A 14,137-nucleotide genomic window follows, 5' to 3' on the forward strand; every position below is an offset into this window, starting at 1 on the left:
TATTGTTTGCTGTGATTATTAATCTGATTTGTTTTTATCAGGCCGAGTTGGACACAACAATGTCCACCTTGAAAGAAAAGCAAGAGAAACTACAAGATGTGGAGAACCAAATCAAAATTTTGCAGGAGCAGTTTGAGTCCAGTGTGGCTGAAAAAGAGACGCTAGGTGAGAGAGAAAAAGAGAGAAATGAAGAGACAGATAGTGTATAAGCTTTCACAACTTTATAATTATTTAAATTAGTTAAATGTGTCACTGAGGGCACTAAATGACAGAAAGCATTTATATTTATTTATAACAAATAAAGGCATCATTATATCATTATCCTGCAGGGATGACATATTTTTGTTGGCCAAAATCCAAAAAATAGCTACCATTTTAGCACTTTCGGTCCCATTGATGGGTTTTTAGTTTAATGCCTGAAATACGGTCTGTAGTTAAAATTAAATGGGAAAATATCTTAAGCTTGTCTTTATCACATAAAATACATCAGTTATACTCCCTTGTGAATTATTATGGTTTTTTAAAGCTTTTACTTGTCTTTAAAAAGTCAGTTGATAACAAGTGGCTAAATCGGACTACAGAGTTCGTTGTTGGAGACACAAAGCAACATCACAACAAACAGGAAAACTCATCTAATCGCTAGTCCGCTTTCACAGCCTTGTTGTGTTTATAATCGCACTCTTGCAAACTAACTATTTTTTAAATAAAAATTGAAAGAGTTGTTGGAAGTGATGGTGAAGTCATATGACTGTGGTGTAGTTCCTTTACAGCCTATATTTAGCTTTTTGCTTCTGCCGATTGTATTTAGGCTTCACAATTCAAGAGTTGTTATTTTCTGCAATAATGCAAAAGCCAGTCCTATGGGGTTTTTGTCGAGGGAACCAGGGTGATGTTCTGAGTTGCCCTACAAAAATATGTCATCAATGCAGTGCTTTATATACGCTGTGGGTCCAGTAATAGTGGAATTTTGTGCATGTGTAATAAGTATTTTTATGTTTTATTAGGGATGTACAAAACTACACTTTTTCATGTCCACTAGTCAGGTTGTCGACATTTCTAGTTTAGCAGTGTTATGGAAGCCTGGACCAGTTCAAATGGATTTCTTAAAGGAACATAACTCGCATTCTTGTTTTCAAAAACACATGGCACAACAAATTGCAGGGGTCTCCAGACACATTTAAAAAATGTTAAAATAGTGAACTATTTTTAAGGGGCCACACAGGATAGGTTGCTTTCCATTTTCATGTGTCTATATGAATTTGTGTGTATGTTAATGCATGTTTGTATGTGGGTTGTAGCTAAAACCAGGGCTCTGACTGAAGCACGCCTGGGTCGGTCGGGAAAGTTAACATCTGCTCTGGGAGATGAGCAGGTGCGATGGCAGGAATGCATTACTCTGTTTGAGCAGGAGATCCACAACGTCATTGGAAATGTGTTCATCGCTGCAGCTTGTGTGGCTTATTATGGAGCCTTCACCTCCCATTACAGACAATTGGTAGTATATTAGATCACAACCTTTTCTTACTCTTAACATATTAACATATTTCTTAACTTCTTAACATATCTTGATTATGTAATGCCACTGAGAATATAAGATTTTCTAGAATGTCTTTAAAGTCAAGCCTGTCGTATCTTCTTTCTCCTGACCTATGTCAGTCGCCCTCGCCCACCAACCACACCAAACTATGACGCATTAAAACAGAATTTCCCCTTCAGCTTACTGAACACTAACACTTATTTCTGGGAAATGCGCATGTGTTTAATAAACATTTTTCTTTTTCCTGTAGCTTATAGATCACTGGATCACACGCTGTCAACAGTTAGGGATTCCTATCAGTGACAACTTTAGTCTTATCAGCATTCTAGGAGATCCCTACGAGATCCGACAGTGGAATGCCGAAGGGTTGCCACGGGATAATGTCTCCACAGAGAATGGAATACTTGTGATGCGGGGACGCCGCTGGCCACTCATGATTGACCCTCAAGATCAGGTGACCTCTAACATTTCCAAACCTTCCATCAGTGCTCTGTGTTCCAATACAGTACCTTGTTAATTTATTAGCAAGGCAAGTCACAAGAACAAATTCTAATTTAATAATAACATTTATAGTCCTTTTAAATGGTACAAAACAGTATATTGTTTCTAGACTACAGTACCTCACATAAACATTAAAACTCTTCATGAAAGGGTTAAGAAGGATCAGTGTATTCAAAAGCAGCTTATTTTTAGGTCGAAAGGAAGTTAATAAGTTATTTTTCTGGCAGGCAAAACAGCTGCCACACACTGTTTCAGGATGATCATTATAGTTTACCCCATGCAAACTTGATGGTGACATCAACATTTATGATAGCCCAACCACAGACTTTCCCCACTGCTGCGGCCAAGTAAATGCTACTGCGGTCTCATGACCTGCATGGATAGGCTCAGGAGGAGCTACTTCCCTCAAGCACTCTGAATTCTTAATGAGGACACTGGCAAGGGGCTGCTTGATACCATAAACTCTCACATGACACCATACGCTACAGTACATTCCATTACTATACGACAATTACTATGCATTTCTTTTGTGCATTTAACCATCCTACATCAAACACTACCACGTTTTTTTAATGTAATTGAAAAGGCTTTACAAATTGGTAATTTGCATTATTTGAAGTAGACACCCTATAGATTTGCAGTATAAAGTGTATATACTTTATTTGTCTGTTTATATTTGTGCATGTACAGATAGTGTTCCTTTCTGTCTTATTTTATATTCATGCATATTTTGTTTCATATTAATTTATTCTTACAGGCGTAGTACAGTATGTACATTTCTGCAGCATTAGCGTCATCAAATGGATTTGCAAAAATGTCTGTGTTCATAAGTTTTCAGCAGAATGCTCCTTCTGTCTGCTATCAAATAGACCCACCCTAAACTCACACTGTTTACACGTTTTGGGGAAATTAACCCATAAATCAGGGTTTCTGCAGGCCTTAAAAAGTCGAACTTTACCCTAACAGAAATTAAGGTCTTGTTTTTGTAAAATGAATTAAAAAGTATTAATTTGTATTGTCAAGCTCTAAAGTTTTGCTAATACAACTCATTGTGTTTCTCCCTAGACATGAACATTTAGAGAACATATTGTTTTCCCATTAATTTATTCCTTAAATTTTCTTTACTTGGTCTTAAAAAGGTCTTTTAAAAGTCTTAAATGTACCTTCATAAAACCTGCGGAAACCTCTGCATATTAAGCATATCAACCTCTACATAACAGATTGGATAGGCAAAGTATTTTAACTTTGGAAAATGTTAAGTTTGGGGTCGGTAAGATTTTTTTTTTTACTGATTTGAAAGAAGACTGCATTTATGTAATCAAAATACAGTAAAACAAAAATATTGTTAAATGTTATTACAATTTAAAATAACTTTTTTTTTCTATTTTCATGTATTTTAAAATGCACTTTATTTCTGTGATTGCAAAGCTGAATTTTCAGTTGCCATTTCTCCAGTCACATGATCCTTAAGAATTCGTTCGAATATGCTGATTTGGTTGTGCTGTTTGCTGCTTAATATTTTTTGTGTTTTTTTCAAGATTCTTTTTTTTAAGTTCCTAAGAACATAATTTATTTGAAATAGAAATCATTTGTATCATTATATATTTACTGTCACTCATCCCTGCTGAATAAAAGTATTCATTCTGAAAAATGTTACTGATCCCAAACATCAGTGTATAACAGTAGTGTGTTTAAACTGACTTTTAAAACTTCACAGTATATGCACTACATGCATTATTTATGAGTCAAATGAAAGACATTGATGATTGGATCAGTGTAGCACAGACAGGTAATTTGAAATGGTGTACTGTAAATGTAAAGAGTTTAGTCTAGCTGTATCCATATTTTCAATCTATTCCATGAAAGTCTTAGGTTTAGGGACAAATGGAAGTAATATGGTGCTAAACTGACACTGACTTGTTGAAAGATGCTTGCGGAATAATTCTTGACACCTCAATAGATCTATTCCCATTGGATTCCCATTTTGCATTTCATAACCTCTCTGTGACATAAATGAACACGTCAGGTGAAGGACATCTTTAATAGCTGAGTGTTGTTCAATTGGTTGGAGATGTTGTCAAACTGGTACGAAGTACAGCCTTCAAAATTCAAATAGGAAAACAACCAGACTTTCTGCATTACCATACAAATATCTTTCTCCCATTCCACCCTCTCCATTTTCATTACTGTCTTCCGGTTTCAGCACACTTGGCTGTCGTTCTCCTTTTTTTCTCTGCTCTTTCTTGTCGTTTGTGTTTTGCTCTCTCTCCATCCGGCTGTCTCTCTCGGGAGAATCTGTCTTCTAGAGAGACTGAAACAGACATTCAAACATCAGTCTGTCTCGCATTTATATACACACAAATACCATGACACAAACACTCTACACTCAACTCAGCTCCACTCTGCTTAGTGGCACTGATGGCATGATGGTTTGATTCCACATACACACTTCTATATAGTAGTACATTACTTTCTTGATTTCAGCAGAATCTACTTCCGCCCAGATTTTTACAAAGGGTCAACTGTCACATCCTTTCCATCTGATAAAGATAGTTTTCTTTTTATATCTCTCTCTTTCTCTCTGTGTGTCTCTCTGTCACACGTACACACAAATATACTCAAGCACACGCATACGTACACACACATGATGATTTAAAAAATGTATTATTAGATTATGTATTATTTTAATTACCTTTAGTTTATTTAAAATTATTAAAATACATTAACAATGCAATTAATACATACAATGCATATGCCTATTCTTGAATGAGCATGTTATTATTTTCTGATTTTGATATTGATATTTTATTTTTATATTTAATATTTTGGGGCATACAACTGTCTTAATGTCATAATGAAGAAAAAAAGTCTTCTTATAAGAAATTCTTAATAATTTGGCATAATTTTTTAAATATATTATGATCTGGCATCAATTTATGAAGTTTTTGGGGAGTCACACTACATGACATTTTACAACCTACATTTTCTATTTTTTCATTTTGTATCTAGGCAAACCGTTGGATACGATCTAAAGAGGCAAAGAACGGTCTAAAGGTGATCAAGCTAACGGATGCAGGCTTCCTCCGAACACTTGAGAACTCCATCCGGCTGGGCATGCCTGTACTTCTGGAGGAGGTAACCCTTCTTTCACCTTTGACACTTTTTAGTCAAATTCACTACTGAAAAAAAGCAAATAAATATTTTAAATTATGAATTACAGTTGTGAGGAACCGATAACACTTCCAAACTGATCTGATTGGCTTTGAATGGTTTAATTCAGTCTTAAATGAGTGATTCTGTAGTGTGTTTATTAGTTCTGACTCTTGCCAGATGTGATTTATCTGATGAATCTAGTTTCAGTCATCCTTGTTTTCACTTTCCCACTTTTTTCACTTTTTTTTTAGTGTTTCCCACTATTTTAGGCCAGTTTGTACCAAAAAGAGATCTAACATGAAATTGAAAATGAATGCTGAATGATATTAATCATAACTGCAAAATGATGAAATATCATGCATTTCACTCATGTCTGTGTGTGTGTTTGCAGCTAAAAGAAACTCTAGACCCTGCTCTGGAACCCATTCTTCTGAAGCAGACGTTTGTGTTAGGTGGCAGAACATTGATCCGACTGGGAGATTCTGACATTGACTATGATAAAAATTTCCGTTTCTACATGACCACCAAAATGGCCAATCCCCACTATCTTCCTGAGGTGTGTGTGTGAGGAAATACATATAATTATATTTACAAGAAACACAAAATTATATAATTTTTTTGCATTTAATTTTATGATTATTATTATTATATTATTTAATTAAAATATTTGTTGTATGGTGGACCTGTCAATCACATGGATTCATTGGCTACTGGAAGAGACAATGATAATTCATTCTTCCATGCAAATGTCTGACCCCTACAGTTTTTTGTTTGTTTGTTTGTTTGATGTAATTATTGTATGTTTCATTAGCAGCTCATTGTTTATTTTATAAACAATGAGGGGGGATTTAGAAAGGGGATTCTGGGGTCGAGGTTGACACCTGTTTAAGGTCAACTGGATTTGGCACTGTAGCAAAGTGGACATGGCTGGTACCAGCCCTTCACATATCTGTTCTGCCACCACCTTGTGCACCAATCCCTCTCTGGCTCCATGCCATATCATCTCTCGCTGTATAATTCTGGGGTGGATGCGGATCAGCGCCCACCTGCCAAGAGACAATGCCCTAGCAATCATAACAGACAGGACCACGGGCAAGAGCGCTTGCAGCAGGCAGAGAGCACACCACCAAATATGGTTGCCTGTCAAACGGGGCTGTGCCGTTGTAAGCTCCAGCATTAGAGACAGGACAGACCTGTCATCTCAGCTTAAATAAGGGAGATGAGCTATGCTGACAGACCAGTCTGGACTAAAGAAACATTCTCACAGACAGACAGCAAATACAAAACACACAGGGCCAATCAAAGTGTGCCTCCAGAGGATTTTTAGAGAGGAAAGGGACAACAGCAGCATCTCTTGGGGGATTAATTTAGCAGATAATGTCAATCCTTATTTACATGCCCATAAAGAATACATGTTTAGATTGTGCTATTTATTCAATTACATTTTTCATGACCATGTCCACCTTTCTCTGAGCCATCATCATCACATCATCAACATCTAAATTAGAAAAAGTTGTTTATAATATCTTGCTTTCAATTAATGTTGGGACTGTACATTCATAATGGTTTTGAAACCAATTTTCTATGTCAGGTGTGCATCAAAGTGACTATCATAAACTTCACTGTTACCAAGTCTGGACTGGAAGATCAAATCCTCAGGTAATCCCCTGCTTTTACTGTTCAGATTCAAAATGAACACCCGGGACACATGATGTTGAATTTTAAACTTTATGAGAATTTATTTGCAATTTTTTTCCTATATAGAAAAACTTAATAAAGTTTAATAAATAAATCCTAAATTTGAATCCTCCAAAGGTCTAAATATTCACCTAAAAGACAGCAGCTGAATCAGTGTTTTTTCTTTTTCTAAAAGCAGAATATAGAATAATATAGTACAGCATAAGAGGCTAACTAGCTCACAGTATTAGAGTTAAATAGAATTTCACTTTGGCATCTTTTCACCTTCTACTACCATCCATCTTAGGTGTTCCAGTCAAAACTGACCAACCAAGACACGTTAACATTTACAACTGCATTGGGTGCATTTGTAATTCATGACATAAGCTGTCTAACAAAAAAATATTATTTGATGTTGATTAACTTATTATTCTCTTGCCAATGCTCACTATGTAAAATATTGGTTGACTTTGTTGTGATAATTTATCTGTGTCTGTGCCCAGTGATGTAGTCCGTCTGGAGCGTCCTGACTTGGAAGAACAGAGAAGTCAGCTAATAGTTCGCATCAATACAGACCGGAACCAGCTGAAAGCTATTGAGGATCGAATCCTTAAACTGCTCTTCACCTCTGAGGGCAACATCCTCGACAATGTGGATCTTATAAAAACTTTACAAGAGTCAAAGGTCAGTGGTTTGGGGTCAGAAATTTAAAGAGAGGGAATGACATTTGAGCAGAGTAGTAGACAAAAGCAGGTCAATGATTATGTAGAAAAGCAGGTTATGGAATTTAAACTGGTTACTCTCTAAACTGACTTATTAAACTACAGTTCAAAGGTTTGGGGTTGGAATTGTTTTATTTATCTTATGCTCACCAAGGCAACATTGACATTAAAAAATAAATGTCTTTGACATGTCAATGTAAGAGTCTAAACTCTTTTGGTTGCCACTGTTTATTTAATAATTGTCATTAAAACTCCCCCCCCGAATGCTAATAAATGCTTCATATAAAAAGGAGATGTTTACTTTAAAATCATTTCAAATGCCACACTCAACTAAAAAGAAAATAGCCTCATTTGATAGTGATTATGTGTTTATTTGGGAATGAGTGCTGACGCATACTTTAATCCATAGCTTTTCTTCTGTGGATTTGTTTTAGCACACTACATTTTTAGCAAATTCCCTCAAAATAGTATGTTTGTGCCACTGCCAACTAGCAAGCACATCACTGTCTGTCACTTTTGAAGGCCTGAATGGGAGGAACGGATAGATGGATAGATGGATAGATGGATAGATAGATAGATAGATAGATAGATGGATGGATGGATGGATGGATGGATGGATGGATGGATGGATGGATGGATGGATGGATGGATGGATGGATGGATAGATAGATAGATAGATAGATAGATAGATAGATAGATAGATAGATAGATAGATAGATAGATAGATAGATAGATAGATAGATAGATAGATAGATAGATAGATAGATAGATAAATGACAAGTTGGGCAGGCAATGAACGAAATGTCTGTCTTAAAGACAAAAACTCTGTCTCCCTCTGACACCTTTGCTACTGTCTCATGTATCTCTTTGACACTTATAATGCTGTCGATGTGGACGGCTTTACAGCTCCTTTTGCATTTTAAGAGCTCTTTAAGCTTTCAAGTCATTACATTTGTCTCTGTTTGGAATATAACACTTATACTTGACGTAAAGCAGATCAGCTCACAATGTATCCTCTTTTCTCTTGTACAGGTGACATCTCAGGCCATTAAGTCTCGGCTGTTGGAGGCAGAGACGACAGAGGAGATGATCAATGCAGCCAGAGAGAAATATCGCCCTGTTGCCACACGTGGCTCCATCATGTACTTTGTCATTGCCAGCCTGTCTGAGATTGACCCCATGTACCAATTCTCCCTAAAGTACTTTAAACAGGTAATTTCCTTTAAGAGTAATCATTCTATAAAAAAAATTTTCAGGATATAATATATCAAAATAATATTTTTATATTATACTATTGGTTTGGGGGTCGGTAAGATTTTTTAAATTCTCTCTTTAAGTCTCTTATGCTCACCAAGGCTGACATTATTTGATCAGAAATACAGTAAAAAGCTTACTAGTAATATTGTGAAATATTATTAAGGTGCCCTAGAATGTGTTGAAATAATATTTTAATTTTGTCTCTGATATCTACATAGAGGGTATGTGGCTTATTTAAGGGCATTTAAAATGTTAAAATGGTTTTACAGGTCCATTTTCAACTCTAGAAATTGGCCCTAGAATGAAATGGTCTGTTTTTACCTTATTTGGAAGGGTCGTGAATAGTAATGAGGAGTTCTGCTCTGATTGGCTGTTTCACTGTTTCACTTCACACACTTTTGAAATACAAGCGTGTAAAATAATCATACGTCAGTTTTCAAAACTTAAAACATTTTAACAAATGGACTAACGTTAGATGCCTTGTCAAATAAATAGCTTCAACTTATGTGGTGGAGAATGTGACGTTAGCTAGAAGGATCGAGTGAGCTAACATTATCTGTGAGCAACTAAACTAACGTAGTTAGCCCCTGACGTGTTGTTGATGAAATAGACGAAAGTAAAATTATTTGACAAAAGGGAATTTACATATGTATCTACAGTATTATTTTGTAGATTTATATGACAACACAGGCAAGAAATATTAACCCTCAGCGTAAATACTTTGTCATACTATTTAGTTATGTATGCTCGTTACTTGGAGTTTGCTATTGTTACTGTACTAGGATTTTGCGCTGGATCTAGATAACACAGTGTAATTATCGATAATAAAATCACTAGTTTACCGCTTGCGGGAATATAGTTGGAATTCCCCCCTTCTACAGTACGAGATGCTGAGAGAAGCCTGCTTGATATTGTCCCAGGTTAGAAAATAAGTCTGTGGTGAAATGGGCAGAGCAAACTAACAACTTCGAATTAAACTGTTGCGGTATCCGATTATAGATAAACATCAACTACGCCTGTTGCAATTTCTTTTCTGTGGGAAGGGTATGAAAAGTCCTCACATCCCCTGCACAGAACATAACATTTGTTTCCATGATCTGCCATTTTCCCTTTGATCCTCGCTTGTCTCTTCACCTGCAGAACTTCCGATGATTCAGCTGCGCAGTTCTGCCTGGTATTGAACATGGGCTGGCATGCAAATTTTTGGTGGCGTACATATTAATGATCCCGACTGTTGCGTCACAGTCGATGTTATGTGGAGATTCGCCTATTTTTAAGGGGTGTTTTTCAAAAGTCAAAAGATTTAAATAAGGAGGAGAAAACAATGGTGTTTGAGACTCACTGTATGTCATGTCCATGTACTGAACTCTTGTTATTTAACTATGCCAAGATAAATTCAATTTGAAATTCTAGGGCACCTTTAAAATTTTAAATAAGTCTTTTCTGGTTTTATTACATTTTGTCAATTTATCTTTTAGCAGCCATTATTTCAGTCTTCGGTGTCACATGATCCTTTAGAAATCATTCTAATATGCTGATTTCTTATTATTGTTCTGTTGAAAACGTTTCAGGTTACGAATGTAACCATGGTTCTCTGAGAAGGGGAATGAGACACTGCGTATTAGATCGACGCTGTGGGTAACGGCATCAGTGTGACCGATGTCTGAAGCATGTGTATACACACGACAATTTCATTGGCCGACGACAGTCCATGACATCACTACACTAGCCCGTACATAAAAGAGGACACCTGCAATAGACGTCATCAACTTTTTTTGTCTGAATGAGAGGTGCAGGGAAGCCCGAGGCGTGGCAATGAGACGCAGTGCCTCGTTCCCCTTCTCAGGGAACCATGGTTACATTTGTTACCTGAGACATTCCCTTTCGAAGTCAACATTGTCTCTTGGATCGACGCTATGGGGAACAAATACCCACTCCACCATGCTGAGGGAATTGTGTCTTGGATCGACGCTATGGGGAACAAATACCCACTCCACCATGCTGAGGGAATACCTGCCTCATTAGCTGTGCCTATGCACAACCACAATGGGCATAGCATTATTGACTCTATGGACTTGTTTAGCCGGAGTCAGAAGTGTCAACCACACAGGGCACAGCCTAAGACTCATAGACCGTCAAGTGGTAATATTCCCTTCGACCATTACCCAAGCTCATATGCCTTCCTTGTGGGCCCAGCCTTAGCAACCTGTGCCCCCAGAAGTAGATCTTCAAGGTTTAGCTACATCAGCTTCTTTAACTTGATACAGCTATTTGGGAATACTGGCCCAGGGAGACTATTTTATACACTACCCTAGCCTACCACTACCACTTGAGGGAGCAAACATGGGGGTTTTCATTTAGAATAACTATTCACCCTCCTTGCTACATAGAATTTTAACTTCTAGGAAGCCTCAATGGAGCTTCTGCTCTACTACCCCAGAACAATTGGAAGAAAGCACTCACACCCTGCCTTGACTAGTACAGGACCCCAAGACTCCCAGCATCTGACAAATGTGCCTGATAACAAGAAGAGCTGCCAGAAGGCAAATTAACCTCTACTTGCCAGGTTCTAAGGGATCGGTTTAGGTTCCAACAGGGATTGGAAGACCCTACTTTAAAACCCAAACAGTAGGACTTGTCCAGGGTCTCAAGACTCCCAGCACCTTGCAAAGGTGCCTAATAACAAGACGAGTTGTTAAAAAGCGATTTAACCTCTACTTGTTAGATTCTACATGGCCAGTTGATAGCGTACATCCCCACAGCGTACATCCAAGATGCAGTGTTGAGTTCCACTTTGAAAGGGAACAGTTTTGCTGCTTAATATTTTTGTGGAAACATCTTTTTCAGAACTCTTTGATGAATAGAAAGTTCAAAATAACAATTTATTTAAAATAGAAATCTTTTGTAATCATAAATGTCTTTACTGTGTTATTTGATAATTTTTTTTAACAATAGTGTGTGTGTTTGTATATATATGGATATATATATATATATATATATTATCCAAAGCGACTTCCAGTGCATTTAAGGTACATTTCACGCTTTCCCTGGAAATTTCTTCACAGTTGTTCAACAATACTATTGAGTCAGCAGAGAAGCACAGAGATTTGAGTGTGAGACTACAGATCCTGTTGGATCAGACTCTGTTAAGTGCCTACACGAACGTGTCCCGTGGCCTTTTTGAGCAACACAAGGCGATCTACAGCTTCATGCTGTGTGTGGAGATCATGATGCAGAGGGGAGAGATCTCCCAGCAGGAGTGGCAGTTCTTCCTGAGAGGGGCTGGAGGCATGGAGAAGGTCAGGGATGTGGAAAGGGCATATGACAGAGAGAAAAAAAGAACACCTGTGTGTGTGTGTGTGTGTGTGTGTGTGTGTGTGTGAGAGAGAGAGAGAGAGTGCTTATGTATGTGTGTTCTTATTATAATTCTTTAGTTGGCAATTATCCTTCTACAAGTCATGAATGTGATTTAATTGTGTTAATTGTTAGATTGGAGAGCTGTGTTCTGTTTTTTTCCCTTTCCTCAGGGGCCTGCGCTATATGCCCCTATCAAAAAGGCATTTCTTTCACAGCGCACACTGTTATATTGTTTTACGTGTTGAAACAGTGCTTTTTTGTGTGTATACCAGTAAACAGAGTCCACTTCTGTTCTGTTGCTAAGGCAAGCATCTCTGTTGCTAGAGATATATACACCACCCTAAGTATTAAACTTGATATCTCATCCTGTCGTTATTTACAAACTTCTTAGTATAGGATGTTAATAGTGTTTAGAAATTGTGAAAAATGGAGAAAAGTTCTTCTGGGAGAGAAATAAGAGAAACGAGATTCCAAGTGTAATCATCCAATATACTGTTTCTAGTTCATTTTCTTAATTTTGGCTGGTTTTATATTTCAGTCTTCTCCAATGTTTGTCAATTTTCATACTCAAATGAATTGCTTGATCAAAGTCTCAAACCTTAATTCATGCTATTTGATTGTTTTTGGCATATCAGTATGATGAAATATTACTCAGCCCTATGCACAAATGCACAGGCACTTTCTGTTCTTAACACTCCCCTTTCCCACTGCAGGAATTGTCAGAGAAGCCAGAAGTGCCATGGTTGTCTGATTTTGCCTGGGAGACTTGTTGTAATTTAGAAGACCGACTACCATGCTTTAATGGCATTAAAAAAGAGATGATATCCACACCTATATCTGTCAAACTAGGTATGTTTTTTTAATTTTCCATAAAATATCACTGGCTCATACTGTACTATTTCTTGAAATGCATCAATCATAAAATAGAAATCATACAGTAATTCTTATCCTAACACTAGGATGTGTATTTTCCCCTCTCTTTAGGGCAACTGGAGGTAACAGTAAACCCGAAGCAGTGGGACGGGTATGTTACTGACCTTCCTCCTTTCTCAGAAGACATACCCTCTGAGAAAAACCCACAGGTCAGAGGTTACTGGAACCAGCGGCTTGGGGCTTTCCAGAAACTCATCCTCATAAAGAGTTTTATGGAGGAGAAGGTAAAATAATAATAATAATAAAAAATTACAGTAATTACAATTCATATTGAATCACATAATGTCAAAACTGTTGCATTACATTTTTAGTAACAGAGCAGAAAATTTAGTTAGACTGTTTTCAACACAGAAAAAATATATAGTTCTTGCAATTCTGAGTTTATTCCAAGCTACAATTGTGAGTTAAAATCTCACAATTCAGACTTACTTTCTCAGTATTGCAAATTCATTACACACAATTCTGACTTCATTTCTTGTGATTTTAAGTTTATATTTGGCGATTTTGACTCACTTTTTTCATAATTCTTCTCAGATTTGTTCTGCTGAATAAAAGTATAAATTTTTCAGAAAAAAAGTCTTACTGTCAACAAAGATAATTACAGCCTTTTGTCTCACTATTCTGACTTTGTTTCTTTGTTTCACAATTCCAAGTTTATATCTAACGATTTTGAGTTATTTTCCTCATAATTTATTTCTCAGAATTGCAAGTTCAGAACAACATATTATATCTCAGGAGAGGCTCTTCTCTATGAAATTACAACTTCACTATATTTATTCACAGTTACATACACTACATTAGTGTACATAATACCACAATGGATCTATTTGATATTAAAGCTGTGATTTGTTTGTGTTTGTCCCCACAAGAATAGTACACATGTCCCCACAAAATGAAGAAAGTTTTCTATGAGGAATGTGTTTAGGGGTAGTATTAGGGGTCATTTTTGAACTACATAAAAATGATGTGTGTGTACTACATAAAAATGATGTGTGTGTTA

At 36.8% G+C, this 14,137-nt stretch overlaps 1 protein-coding gene across 1 annotated transcript in view; it reads left to right on the forward strand.

Moving 5' to 3' along the window:
- The window catches only part of dnah6 (dynein, axonemal, heavy chain 6), an 82,472-nt gene that overhangs the window by 44,444 nt on the left and 23,891 nt on the right, over positions 1-14,137 (forward strand). The window contains exons 54-64 of the mRNA XM_056256930.1: positions 42-165; positions 1,299-1,495; positions 1,788-1,991; positions 5,048-5,173; positions 5,583-5,747; positions 6,783-6,850; positions 7,372-7,552; positions 8,623-8,802; positions 11,913-12,146; positions 12,918-13,053; positions 13,189-13,361. Coding sequence (XP_056112905.1) covers positions 42-165; positions 1,299-1,495; positions 1,788-1,991; positions 5,048-5,173; positions 5,583-5,747; positions 6,783-6,850; positions 7,372-7,552; positions 8,623-8,802; positions 11,913-12,146; positions 12,918-13,053; positions 13,189-13,361 — 1,788 coding nt within the window. The remainder of the gene's footprint in view (positions 1-41; positions 166-1,298; positions 1,496-1,787; positions 1,992-5,047; positions 5,174-5,582; positions 5,748-6,782; positions 6,851-7,371; positions 7,553-8,622; positions 8,803-11,912; positions 12,147-12,917; positions 13,054-13,188; positions 13,362-14,137) is intronic.

Source organism: Rhinichthys klamathensis, unplaced genomic scaffold (genome assembly GCF_029890125.1).
Source record: "Rhinichthys klamathensis goyatoka isolate OS25496 unplaced genomic scaffold, OSU_Roscu_1.1 h1tg000133l_1, whole genome shotgun sequence".
NCBI lineage: Eukaryota > Metazoa > Chordata > Actinopteri > Cypriniformes > Leuciscidae > Rhinichthys > Rhinichthys klamathensis.